This window comes from Dromaius novaehollandiae, chromosome W, assembly GCF_036370855.1.
Source record: "Dromaius novaehollandiae isolate bDroNov1 chromosome W, bDroNov1.hap1, whole genome shotgun sequence".
NCBI lineage: Eukaryota > Metazoa > Chordata > Aves > Casuariiformes > Dromaiidae > Dromaius > Dromaius novaehollandiae.
This window is the reverse complement of record NC_088130.1, coordinates 19,961,988-19,976,227: the sequence shown is the minus strand read 5'-3', so window position 1 is coordinate 19,976,227 and position 14,240 is coordinate 19,961,988. Positions and strand designations below refer to the sequence as shown.

Below are 14,240 nucleotides of genomic sequence, written 5' to 3'. Positions count from 1 at the left end.
TCACATCTTTTATCCCAAAAAATCAGTTGCCATCTTTGCCTTGATCAGTCAGGAATACTGCAGCCTTACTATGTTGTGTTCAGCTGTCTCCATGCTGTGCATAAAACAAGTACAGGATAATTTTTCCATCTGACCTTCCTTCAGTCTGGTTTTGTCTCTACTTTCGTTAATGCAGATCAGGTAGTATGACTCAAAGGAGTCTAAATGCACGCCTTCTGAGTATGTTTATGGGTATTCGTCTAATTATTTGTGTGTTTATTTTGACAGTGCTTTGTGTGCACATCTGTTTGTGTATTTATCTGCACGCCTGCATGTACTTGTCAAATTACCTTTCAGAGTTTGCTTCTAAAATGTTGGACCAGGTTTTCAAAATTGTTTGATTATTTAACTTTAAAAGACTTGTGGCAAATATAGATAAGTGAAGGAAAAAGGGCAATCCAAGAGTGTTTGAGTATTGAGTGGTCTAAGTGAGCAGGTTGAAGAAGTAATCAAAACCAAATATTTCCGTAACAGACAATCAACAGGATACTTTTGAAAAGTTATACCAATTTACAGCATAATTAATTATGAAAATGTCTGAAATGAAAAAAATATTTGAGAAATGTATCTATTAAAAGATCATAGAACTAAAACAAGGTGACGCGAAGGGTAAAGGAAAACATCTTTCATTGCTGTGTATTGGCATAACTTCACTGAGTTCAGCTGATTGCTTCAACTGATGTTTAATGAACTTTAAGAAAATCAAATCACCTCCTCAGATACTTAAAAATAGAGATAATAGCTTAACTTCCTGCATCAGAGCACGAAAATGTTGTTCTGAATGCTTTAAGTACTCAGTCAGAATAAGTATATGTAAGAAAGGAATCTACTTATATTAAGATACAAGGGGTTACCAAATACATAGTTTGCACTAATAGGAGAGTGGTGGTAATCTAAAGAGCTTGAGGGTGTGACCCTTAGCTTGAGAGTTCCTTGTGCCATGATCTCTACATACAAAACGTTTTCCATGAGGATTTTGGAAACTTTCAAAAAACAGAAGATAAGATGTAAGAGAATTCTAAAAATCCAGGAAATTAATCTTAAAAACCTTCCCAGAAACTGTAGGCTATTATAATTCAAATTTGAGTAATTTAACTAATAGGAGTCACTCAGTCTTCTGGTTTATTTTATTCAGTGTTCTAATGACTCCATGACATTTGATAGAAATAAATTAAATAATAACGTACATGTGAAAACAAACAAGAAACTCCCTAACTTGTAAACAGCCTGTGACAGATAGGTTTCTTTAGAGAAAGCATCGCTGAAATTCTAGATAGCATAGCTAGCAATGCGGTAATTCCCTAATCGAAAGATTTTTAAACAATACAAAAAAAATTTCCAGGTAGATACAAAATATTGGCCTCACTTGATTTTTTACACCAGTTTCATACCGAAATAGATTGCATTATGCTGCAAATAGACGCTACAGTGATCTAAAAGTACAATATTGGAATAGCATTATCAGGCCCATTATCTGAAGACTCATCCCTATTTCACCTGACTTCCAAAAGTCAGGTGACTAGTTCAGTACTTAATATGCATGCAAAGCCACCGTCATGGGATATGCCAATCATGAGCTGCTTTATACAAAGGACAAATTATGGGACTAGCCACTACACAAATATCTGACGAGATCTGTAGCTGCATGTAGACTTTCTCACATGCAAACCATGTCTGCTTTTGGAAGCTAGTCCATAAGATGCACCTGAGTTTTTCTTAATCCTATGATAGACCTTGTTATATCAACGTATTTTCCCTCTTTTTCACTGAGATGTAGGGCAGAAAGAGACGTTCTGAGTCTTTTCCTAATATTGGCCAACCTGTTATGTCATTCCTCTCTTGAATGACTCTGTTGAAGCCATCTCCCAGCTTGTGTTACTAACATATTTTATTAACATCTTCCCATATCTGTATACTAGTGTTATTAATGAAGATATTAAATCATGTCAATCCCTGAGCTGATCTTTAAGGAATACTTTTTGGATTGCTGGTGCTCTTTTCAGCCTTAACTGCCATAATTTACCTTTCTTGCACTAAGCCTTATCTCTCCCTCTTAAATAATATTTTTCCACTAATCAGCACTACTAGATGGATTTGCTTTACCACCCTTCCTTTTACATTGCTTTTATTTTTTCTTTGAATAGCTTTATATCTAAGATGGATCAATTAAGATAGGTGAAAACTAACAAGCGCATCAATCCATTATGAACTAGGTATATTACAATGATTAGATTAGACATAAAAAGATAAGTTGAAGCAAACTCAAAACTTAAATGAAGTAAAATGTTTACGAAGCAAATCTGTGACATACAAGAACATAACAGAAATTTGGCTGATACACAGGATAGATCAGATGTAAAAATAAGGACTGTGCAATGACTTTTAATGATTAGTTGCATTTTCTCCTAGAACTCCACAATAATTATAATAATTTTTATAACTGTTTCTTTTTCCCTACAGTACTTGGGGTGTATAGAAGTCTTACGTTCAATGAGATCTCTTGACTTCAATACTAGAACACAGATTACAAGGTAAGACTTTGTACAAATACCTTTTCAAGTAACTTCTGAATCATGTTCCCAAAGAGGAGAAGCCGGGAAAATGGCAAAACTTATAGTAAATAGTTTTCAGATACCTTAGGTGCACTTTTTTATTTTGCTTTTACAGGTAAATCTTTCACCAATATTAATATAGCTCCAAAAGGGCTTAAAGGATATTTTCTTCCTGGTCTTTTGCTGTGCCAGGCCCCTCTTGAAAATTATTGCAGATTTGTTGAATGGTGCTGCCCAAGAAGGCACTTATCTGGACGCAATTTTAGTAACATTTAAGCCAATGAGAATTAGAATGTGCATAAAATCTACAATGTACTTCTCAAAATTAGGCTAGAGAGCTGATCTGGAGCGTCGTATTTTTAGGTATTTGCAGTAGTTTCTTATGAAAAGATAAAAGTTTGCAAATTAGCCATAGAAAAAATTTAAATGAAAAATATACTAGCAGAAAGGTATCACAGACAAATGGAAATATGTTGACTTTTCCTGACTCTTCATAATGAATGATTAATTTCTATTAGGTCCTCATTGCAATTCTTTTTTAAAACATATCACTGTACTGTTCTAAAAGGAGTACCTAAATACTGGTTTGTCTTGAGAAGGATCCCTTAATCATTTTGCTTCTAAAAGATATTTTCTGAGAATTTTAGCAAATAGTGTTTTGCAGGTATTTTCACTTGACAGGCTGAGCTTATTGGCTTTAGAGGACTGTGATGTTGACATTTTCTAGCAACTGGAGACTGCAGTTTCAAATTATCATAGTCAAATTTTGGCAGCAAAGTAATAAAACAATCCCTTTTGGAGGAACAAATATAAAGTGATATGAGGGGATCTAATGCTTGTCTTTTGAATTTAAGGAGCAGTGAACTTCACCTCTTTGAGGCATCTTCCAGTTGCTGGTGGTCTATCATGAACCATGGCAATATCATAGATAGCTGAGTATTTCTGTTATTAAATGAGAATAATTGTTGCTAGGTTATGATCTATGTGCAGAATTGTTGTATATGAGTACCTTTGCATTGACTTTGAGTTACATTTGCCACATCAGCTTTGAACTGAACCCTGTGAGTAGTCACAAAATGTTAATTATTATTTTGTCAAGATGCTGTGTTCATGAGGGGCATAAAAGTAGAAAGATAGATACATGATAGGATTCTGGATTTTCCTTTCCGACAATCTAGACTATGCAGCTATTTGAAAATTTTCTTAGTGTGCTGTTTTGAACTCACAATGTACATTTCTGTGGTATTTGCAACAGTGACCTTTTAAAATGATTTCATGTCTAGGCAGACTTATAGTTCCAATGCAGGTGGCACATCTGTTTTTAACATTTGGAAGTTAAATGATGCTGGCTTATAAAACAACTGTGATAGTTACTGGTTTTGTATTGTGTACTGGAATGTGGACCAAATTTTGCTTTGTTTTTCTGCAGAGTCTCTTTGGCTGTATGTCTTCATTGGGATAGCATTTTATTTTTCTTAACTAGCTTAAAGGCACAACTGTACCACTAATACTTAACCATATTTGCTGATCTAAAGCAATATGGTCTGCACAAACAAAGTGTCACTGTCTTACAGTTCTTTCGGTGCATAGATGCTTTTTGGCTTTTACTCTGAAACAGACTTGGAATTATAATTTTTTTCTGTTGAAGTTACAGCATATTTGACTACATGCTGGGCATTTCCTTGGCTCATCTTCCTATGACCACGTCTAGAGCACAGGATATTTTTTCAAGCAGGAAGCCGTATTTTCCTGTTTGTTGTTAATTTTGCATTTTCAATTTTCTGTTTATCATAAAATAATGATGAATGATTAGCTCCTCATTCTGATCACATAGGTCCTGATCTAAAACTTTCTGAAGTTAGGAGTTTTCAGATGAATTTCGAATCAGGATCTAGTATCTTAATCTTCATTATTCATTAATTTATCTGTCTCTAGACATCCTCATGCTATGTCTGAAGTTTCAAATACCCACAGGAAGCAGTCTGTGCTACGCTACATCACAGAGCATTTGACATATTACCCTAATTTTTATTAAGGAATCCTAAAATTCATGTTTGTTCATTAACTTGCTCATATGCATTAAGAAACATAACATGAGCCTTGAGGTATGTACTAAATTAGTAAGGCTGATGGTCTGATATTACAGGCACCAGTACCCTCATAAGAAGACACCTGGCACCAGCTGGTCCATGCAACCCTTCAATTATATATAAACCAAAACTGTTCGTTACATTTAAAAAGTTACTTTTACTTGAGGATGATAATTATTTCACAGTTTGTCTATATCTGTGCTAAATCCTCCTTATCAGTTTTCCTGATTAGATAAGTCTATATCCTTTAAAAGCAGACCTGCTGGGTAAGGAATTTCCATTTCTGATTTCTCTGCAGCCCACCACCAGTAAGAAAAATTTCCTTATAACCTGACTGCTCGTGATCGAGTGTTACTGAGGATTAGGTCTGAAGGTCTAGAAATGTTAGCTGTGACTGCCCAAGCTAAGGAATCTAGACCCATAGCTTAAAAGCATCAGTAAAAGTTTATTTTATATCTGGAGCTGTGTAAACCTGGCTATACTGTTTCCCAGAACTGGAGAAAGAGATGCCTAGGCAGCCTTGCTCCCTTACCCATAGCTTTGTAATTGTAATATGTAAACAAACATCTGTTACTCTTGCTTAATCCGATGCCATTTTTTCTGAGACTTCCTTTGCACAACCAGAAGAAGCAACTGATGCATCTTGGGCCAATATTACTTCTGATATTATGCAGTATTTACTAAGTACCCTAAAGAACTGTTAGGAAAGATGAGCCAAGTTATCTGATTCAGTGTGGAAGTCAGGATATGGCCTTTCCTAATAGGCATGCTTAGTGCTTGGCACATACAAAACACACACTCAGTCCCTTTCTAGCACCGCGTCACAGCCCTGTCCCTGCTTGCTTTCTTGCCCTTGTTTTCCTCCATGTTGCAGAGCTCAAATGTAGGAAGTCTCACTGAGAATCCCACGTTTGCCTTTTTTTCTGACTCCTGGTTATTGTGTATGCCACTTCTCCTCTCTGCTGGCCCTAAGTAGAAACAAAATGCCCAAATCTGATGGGTGACACCAATTGCCAGAAGCAAAAAGCTTCTGTGACTTAGTCACAGGGGAGCTCTGTAGTCTCTGGCTCTGCTGCAAATGTTGGGCATTACTTTGGAGAAGTTACTAGTCTCAGTCACATAAAAATCTGCAGATAAATGAATTAATTAGTGGTTGCAAAGGGCACTTAAATCCTTGGGTGAACATTTAGAAATTATTTATGAATTTGGCTAAGATTTCCAATTATCTAGTGAATTTGACACCCATATTACACAAGAAGTTAATGGGAAAAGCTTGCCCAAGTCTCTTGAATGGCTTTGAAAATCCCAGCCATTATAATTAATACATTAGGAAAGCGTATGCATGTACCAGTCTGACAAATGAAAAACTATGGCTGCAACTCCAGGAACTGGAGTGAAGCCCCAGTGTAAACAATCTGGTCAGGGATCTTTCCTTTCTTGTCACAGTCATGTGAAAAATCACAGCTACTCTCAATCTGTGCCATTTAATGCTGTTGTACCTCGCATGTGACTTGTTTTTGTTTTGTTTTTTCACTTTTTTTAAATTTAAATATTAAACTTCTAGCAATGAATTTATCTTTGTGTGAAAGGAATGAGCAAGCGCTTTCACTTGTCATATTCTTCATCAGGTCTCAACAACCTTGTTGGTGCCTGACAAAAAGGTATTGTTATACTAATTTTGGGTGTGATTTGAGCAAAAATGAACAGCTATGGTTAAGTTATATGAATATTTTTCCTTTATCGATGAACATTTAAGTTTCAGGATTCGTTCACTACAGGAGAAATAGGAGATCTAGGGTTGCATTAATCAGTCGTATTGTATGTATTCTTTTGTTTAATGAATGTAATGTCATGTGAATCTTTGAGCAAATAAATGAATGTGCAAGCCAAGGGTCAGCAGTTATGGATAATGATAAATAAAAGCCAGCTGAATCCACATGTTGCATCATTAATTATCCAGTGACAATTGTTGGAACACAAGTGAAGTGAAGATAACTTGCTTGGGCAGCAAGATGAACAGAAGCGTTTCATTTTCAACATAGAGGAGGAGCAGGAGGACTAGCAGGCCAGACTAATGAGCTAACTGCAGCTGGCAAGTGCTCCTAAGCTTGTCTGAAACCTACCATCATCATCGCAGAAAGAGGCCACTCCTAAGGTTGTGTGGCCAGGCCATTTGTGCCCTCAGACTTTTTATATAATAAAAAATCAGGTAAAATATTTTTGCAACATGTACAATGTTTGCAGTTCATCTAGTATGTTCGTATGCTTATTGTGAAATCTGCAATAGTATAATGAGTCCTCACTACCCTGTTGCATGCATGAGTGTAGCTATACACTGGATTGAATTAGAGTAATGTTGCATGTACAGCAGTGTCTAGACTATAAGGCTGCATGTTTTTTGTTGTTGTCTAATGGAATGCAATATTAGTTTGCTGCATGCAACTTCAGAAAGTCACACCTCCTCATGCTGAGTAAAACATTATAATGCATGCTGTGTTAATAACAAGTAGATCAAAGGGCTGAGATACTTAATTTTAGCAATGGGCCCGAATCCAAACCCTGATCCTAATTCTCTCCCTGAACTTTGTTGGGCTGAACAATTTGATTTGATTCCTCTCGCAATTTGGAGGTTGAACCTATCATTATTAAAAGTGAAAAATCAAACCCATTTATGCGCCATTGTCCCAAGCTTTTGGAGGGAAGATAATACAAATCCAGATTTTAGAGCTGGGTTCGAGTCCACCGCTAAACAACATGAATAAAATTAATTTATTATACTGTTTCCTTCAACCACATCTGTATTCTTTGCAGAAATTCACTTTCAACAAGCATCACCAAAAAATGCAGGAAGACAGTGAAAGGGAAGTATGGCTCCGCTGTGAGTTCCGAAGACAGATAGGTAACATATGTTCTCTGCAGTGAATTCCATATGTTTGCTCAATCTCCTTAACATACACGCTGGCCTGGAAGGTGAGTTTGGTTCACCCCTGCTTTCTGCTACGTGGACTTGGGGAGGCACCTAGGGGATGGTGCTTAGGGGACTGCAGAACATGTGAACCCAGGCTGCAGGTCTGGGTGCACAACTATTTGGGGAAGTGATGCGAACAAGAGTCCTCTTTCCTTTTGCACAGTTTCTTCAGGGCTGAGCTGAGGCAAGCGAGGGATGCTGGCTCAGTGCTTTCCTCCCCAGGAAACAGGATTCCAAAAACTGGATGAGGACATGGTTATAATTCCTACAGTGTTGCCCCACTAAGTGGGGCAATGGCAGAAAGAGTGACTGATACTATCAGGGAATAATTTACATTTGCTTGTTTAGCTCCGATTCAGTGGCACAGAAATGGGTTAGAATAAACAGGCTTTTGTATGCTTAACATTTAAATCTTTCATTTTCAATGTATTATTAATGGGAAAAATGTTAACTAGTATTTGGATTAATTTGACTAATATATGGTAATGTAATGCCTGTGTGAGAATAATTAATTGAGCTGCCCCATTCCACTTGCCTTTGTGAGAAAGCAAGGAGTCTCCCAGAGGATGGGGAAAGTGAAGAGTTGAAAGCCAAATAGTCACGGAAGCAGATACAGGTGTAGCTGTACCCTGGGTTTTCAGAAAGCTGATGAATCCACTTAGTTCTACAGAAGCAGAAGGTCAGAAGCAGACTGGTCTTAATGTGTTTTAAACACAAATCTTAGTGCAAAGTCAACAATTGCCTTACTCCTTGGCAACAGAGACACTCTGAAATTCTTCTGTTAATTGTACCTAGAGACTTTGATTACGTATAGAAACCAAGGCAATTTGTTTGTCTTCTGTGTGGTATGTCTAATCACACCAGACAGTTCACTGCCATTGGACAGCTGGCAAAGACAGCTTGTATATTTATAAAATGCCATATATCTTATGGGGTAATATGAAAGGTCAGTGTTAGAACTTTAATCATCTTATAAAAAAAGTTTTGGAAGATACCTATTTCTAAAGTCATGCTTTGGAGTCAATTAGGGGCTAGAAGAAAATATTACTTGGACAAAGTTTTTTAAATTTTATTTATAGTGAGGTTTCCCAGGTTTTCCTCTGAAATATGTGTTATGGGCTACTTTCTGAGAGAGAGAATATTATACTAAATGACCTGAGGCTGGACCCAATTTGGAGGCCACTATGATCCTGATTTAGCAACAGAAGACAGCTTTTATTTCTCTCTGTCCATTTCCCTGACCACTACTTGACTAAACAGCTAGATGCAGAATGGTAGAAAGCCTGAAGACCCCAGAAGAAGTTAAAGGATTAGAGATCCACTTAACAGATCTAGACCTCCAAGTACATTTTTATTTAGTTTATTGGCATCATTGACCTTATTCTTCACATATGCAGGGTTGTGCAGAAGGAGAATTTTTGTAGGTACGCGTTCAGCTTTCAATTTATCTTCACAAAAGCTCCAAGCATTATTTTAAGAGCTTTTCTCTTTGAAAGGTACCCTTAGGTTTGGACCATGATTGTCAGGTATATATAACTGCATATATATATCTCTGCAGTGGAGGCACAGTTGTATGCATCTTTGGATGTGTACATTTGCCATAGCCAAGGAAAAATGGACATGTTTGCTCCAGTTTTGCCAAGTGCAAAACTGACTGTGTGTACATAAAATGAATGGTTACATATGTAAATAAGGTATGCTGTTGGATGCACAGTTTCGCTCCACTTTTCTGAAAATCAGAGCATTGTTCTGACCACATTAGAAGAAGCCGTCAAGAACGGATAGATCTCTCTGCTAGTGATGAATAAAACAGTGAGAGTTTCTGAACTTTTGTATTATAAAAGAAGGTACAGACTGTACTGAAATTGTCTCAAATATCACTTGAAATTGCATTATCTATACATACTGAGAACAGAGCTCTCATTAAGCATACCGATGGATGAAAAGTTTCTTTGACAGTAAAAGTAAAAGAGGCCTGCTGAATATATGGACTTCTGTTAGCAATTTAATGCAAGTCCCACAATGAAGGCTTAGGAGAGTAAAAATAATAGCCGTGTTGCCCTGCTAGAATCATCAATGGAAAATTACTCCTTATGTCTAACAGTTGCCAAAGACAACCTTACTACTGTGTAAAGTCTATTAAATATACCAAAAATGAAATTGGCCAGCTTGCTTTTGTTTTCTGCTTATAGATTTTCTACATGTAAAAAGACCCCATTTCAAGAAACAAAATGAGGACCTGGGAGGAAGAAAAGGAGAAACCCTCTTCTACTTGCTCTACAAGTTGACAACAGCTTGCTTGACACATCTGGCAATGTCACGTTGTTCCCCAAGTCTTTTCTTCCAAGCTTCCCATCACATAGAGAGCAGGACAGGCTCTACTCCTGGGAGGCTGCTGTGAACAAATGGCATCACTAGGTCTCTCTGCCACGTTCTCAGTGGGCCACCCTGCAGGGCTACAGTACACTAAATTGGTGGCATTGGGCCTAACTGCTCTTCACAGCTACCCTTCCGCCCTTCCTTTCCTTATTTGCTGCTCTATTTTCATTAGCTACTTTTTCAGCCTTACATCTTCTGGGCATCGTCAGTTTGCCTGTTGACATTTAAAGTTTTGTTAACAGTAATATATTGCCGTGGTCCTCAGGGTCTGTGAATGTCCCCTTTGCTTCTTCATTCAGCACATAGTAGTTTTGCCTGTTTTGTAAATGAACAAATAATATTTCAATTATTAAATAGATTTCTAAAAATGTATTTTTGGTGCCTGTTTTTTTTTCAGAAGCAAGTTATTTTTAATTTCAGTATAGATTTTGTTTCTCCTCAGCAGATACAGATACAGTGCATGGTAGTGATTTATAAACTATTAAAAAGATTGGCAGGGGTTTAATACTTTTAAGAAATTACTGGAGGCCTTATGTACAATTCTTCTGGACATGTCATTCTTTCATTAATAAATCTATCTTTTGATGTCTATTTTTGTAAACATTTTTGATGTCTAGCTGTGAAGCCCCCACCTTTGGAGGCGGCAAAGGTAAACTTGGGAACTGTAGGATACTAGAAGATGTTAACAAGAGAATATTGGTGGGTTTTTGGTCTTGTCAAATAAAACATTTCAGAGCAAAAACTTGCCACAGTTGCTAGTCTCAATGTCTGAGATGGCTATTCTTTTTCCAAATATGTTGAAAAAATTCTGTGCAATTTGTATGTGCCTGTCATTCCCCTGAAACATTAGTTCCAGAATTCTGTTTTCTTAATCAATTAAATGGTTTTAATTAAACGCAGCAACAACAAAACCCAACGTCACAACCAAAAAATCACTGAAACCACAAGAAGAGGGGGTATTTTCACATGATGGTGTTTCATAAAGGAACAGATTTCAGCTTCCTGAGTGGGCTACTTTATATAACAGCCAGAATAAAATATGACTGAAGTTATGAAAAATATCAGGGCATTAGCCTTTTTAATGGAAAAAAATGCCAATGTAAAATGCCGCTTCTTCTGTCTCAGAGAGATGTCAAGTCACTTTAAAGTGGAACAGGTCAGCTTGGGAAAATGCATTTTGATAATTCTTCACTGGTTACATTTGCATGCTGAAATCTATATTCAAATATACAATGTGTTTTGTGCCAAGAAAATGACTCCACAGCATGACCATCTGCAAAGCAGAAAATACTCTTGGACAGATTTGGAACTCAGCATGTGGTCCCTGCTGCAGACTGCACAGTAGCTAATTTTACAAGAGAGCAAGATAACTTTGCACTGGTATTTCTCTGAGATCAATGCCTATCCAATGAAATGGCATGTGGCATAGAAAAATGTAGCAGGCATCTATGTCAAATAACTTTCTTATTGGAAAGGAAGAAAATATAATCACATCCAACTTTTCCAAAGTCCATGCAACTGTTTAGCCATGCAAGTATGTCCAGAATTTCTGCTTTTGCATTTCTTGACAAACATTTCCATGTGTGAGTCAGAAAACTGCACTCTTGACCTAGCAACTATTTCTATTTCTGGGTGTGATTTTGTGTCTCAGGTGTTTATGCTGCATAGGCATCTGCAAATTCGACCTGCTGCAAAAAGAGAAGATGTCTGCCTTGTGCTGTCTGGCAATGCAAGTTAGAAATAAGCTTTAGGGTGTTTTTTCCGTATCATCACTAAAGACCTCTCACAAAGATGATCTGGAATATTCTCATGGAAATCCAGGAACCTTCCCCCGGGAAAGTGCACCTCTGCATGGCAGAGGATATCCAGCTGACTTTTTTCTTCCCATATTCATCAGATACTTCTGTAAAACTCCTTAACTCCCAGGTGGAGAAAGTACTGCACCTTTTGTTGCAGGTACATGAGGGATTGCTGCTGAGAAAGCTGTCTCCAGGTAAAACTGTGATATTTTCCTGAAAGGGACACCCACAGTTGGAAAATCTGTAACGCTTTGTTATTGAGCGTGAGGTTGTGTATCCTGGCTGTCAGCTGCTTACTGCTCAGCCAGCTCTTCTGAGATGTGGTGTGCAACAGCAACCAAAGTGCCTTGCTAACCCGGTGCCAGCTTTCAACTCTTGTGCCTGCGCCTTTCCTGTCCTGGGCTCAAATGACTGTTTTGATCAAGAAGATCCTTGAATCAGGTGGGTCTGCTGGGCTATGTGGTTGCTCCTTGATAAGCAGGAGAAGCCTACAGGCAGAAGGGGTAGGAGCAAAAACATTGCAAGCACCAGCCCTGCACCAGAAATACAACGAGCTCTTAAGCTCTATTTATCAGGAAAAACTGAAAATTCTTCTTATTTCCTACCTGCTCCATGTTGCTGCTACAAGTAGAAGATGGTGGAGGCAAGTAGGAAGAGAAAGGAAATTGCAAGCAAATGCATCTGTCAAGCACAGTTCATGTCTCTGGAATGGATATACTTTTTGTGAGAGACAAAACCTGCAGGTAGTCTTAATACGCTAAGTGGGATAGCAAGACCACTGATGGGAACAGAGAGAACAGAGGCGAACACATGAGAGAGGAGGAGACCCGAAGGACGAAGACCTGAATATTATGTCTGAATATCATAATGATAAGTAGGTGTGATGTTTGCTGTGCTGTATTTCTAAGATACATCAGGGCTGCTCTTTTAAACCAACCGATTTTCACTTGCTATCTAAGAAAAGTTGGTAACTACTTTGACTAAACACTTGTTTGAATTCGAAGAGGCGTTGTGGTAAATGTGGGAGCTGAATTCAAGCACTGAACTGTGAAAGGGAGTGCTGTTGCAGCTGTGATGGTCTAAGGACATACGCAAGGTAGGGTTTGTAGTGAGGGGCAATATTATTAGACCAGCAGATACAGTTGGGGAACAAGCAAACAAAAAAACAAGCTTTGGAGCAAGCAAGCCCTCTTCTAGATGTAAAGAAAGGAGTGTGCCTGAAAGCTTTTGGATTATCTCTTCCGATAAATCCTACTTTTCTTCAGAGTGGCAGGATTTTAAACCTGCTGTGAGGCCTGATCCAAAGGAAAAAAAAAACCCATGGTATTCTTTCAGGTGATTTGAACTTTGGATTGAGCCCTAGGTAAAAGCACCTAAGACTTAACTATGTAGCAACTACTGATTGCATAACGATAAATCTGTGCCATCTTTTGTTGGGTCATTATATATTGAATGCTAGTATATATGACCTCTCCCTCCTGACTCCTTTGATAATGCTATGTATTCACCTAGGGTATAGTTGAAGTACTGTCCCGCTCATGGCATTACATTCAAGGCATTTAGTATTTTTAGCAAGGTTGTGTTTCAAGGTTTGGATTATTTTGACAGCTCTTCAGCTTGCAGTTCATAATCTCATATTCTGTATTTTTTTGCATAAAATACATATTATTTGCTTGTTTTTGTTTATAATATACTGTTAATGGTCTGGGCTCTCAATCAATATTTAGAACAGTTAAACTATAGTTTGCAGAGATCCTTATTGGTCCCCGTGGAGCCATTCTGTCTTACAGTATCAATTAATGGGACAGATCTATTACAGCAGTGTTGCTAATTGTCACAGGAATGTCTGTGCATGCACTGTAGCAATTTTTAAATACTGATCAACTCGACTACTTGGATCATCTCTTGTTGCTGAAATGCTGAAAGGATCTAAAAGATTTGTTTGTAGCTGTATGATTGGAAAAGTTCCGGTTATATCTAGTTATTCTCCTAATTCAAATTTGTTCTCAATATGCATTGCTTCACTTAGGCTATTAGCATAATGGGAAGAATGAAGCAATATTAGAAAACTGAAGAAAAATGTTAATGGCATTCATTTTCTTTACCATGTAAAAATATGGCCACAAATATATTGTTTGGGTCATAATGAACAAATATCAGTTAAAAAGTTTGTGTCAAAATATATGTCACATGTATCATGTACGACATGCATTTTACCAGGAATATTTTAGGGTTCTGATATATGTAAAGCCAGGAGGCTTTGCTCTGACTATACAAGTGTACAGTAAGTAGAAAAAAATGATAGTTACTACTTTTTACATTACAAAAAGGTTAAAAAAGGTCTGGAGCAATGTTTCTTAAAGACATCTCTTATTATCAGATTCCCCATGATTTAATAAGATACAAAAATGAG

At 37.4% G+C, this 14,240-nt stretch overlaps 1 protein-coding gene across 1 annotated transcript in view; it reads left to right on the top strand.

Moving 5' to 3' along the window:
* LOC135324241 (SHC-transforming protein 3-like) overlaps positions 1-14,240 on the top strand; it is a 58,917-nt gene that overhangs the window by 18,593 nt on the left and 26,084 nt on the right. Inside the window, exon 2 of the mRNA XM_064500059.1 lies at positions 2,500-2,570. Coding sequence (XP_064356129.1) covers positions 2,500-2,570 — 71 coding nt within the window. The remainder of the gene's footprint in view (positions 1-2,499; positions 2,571-14,240) is intronic.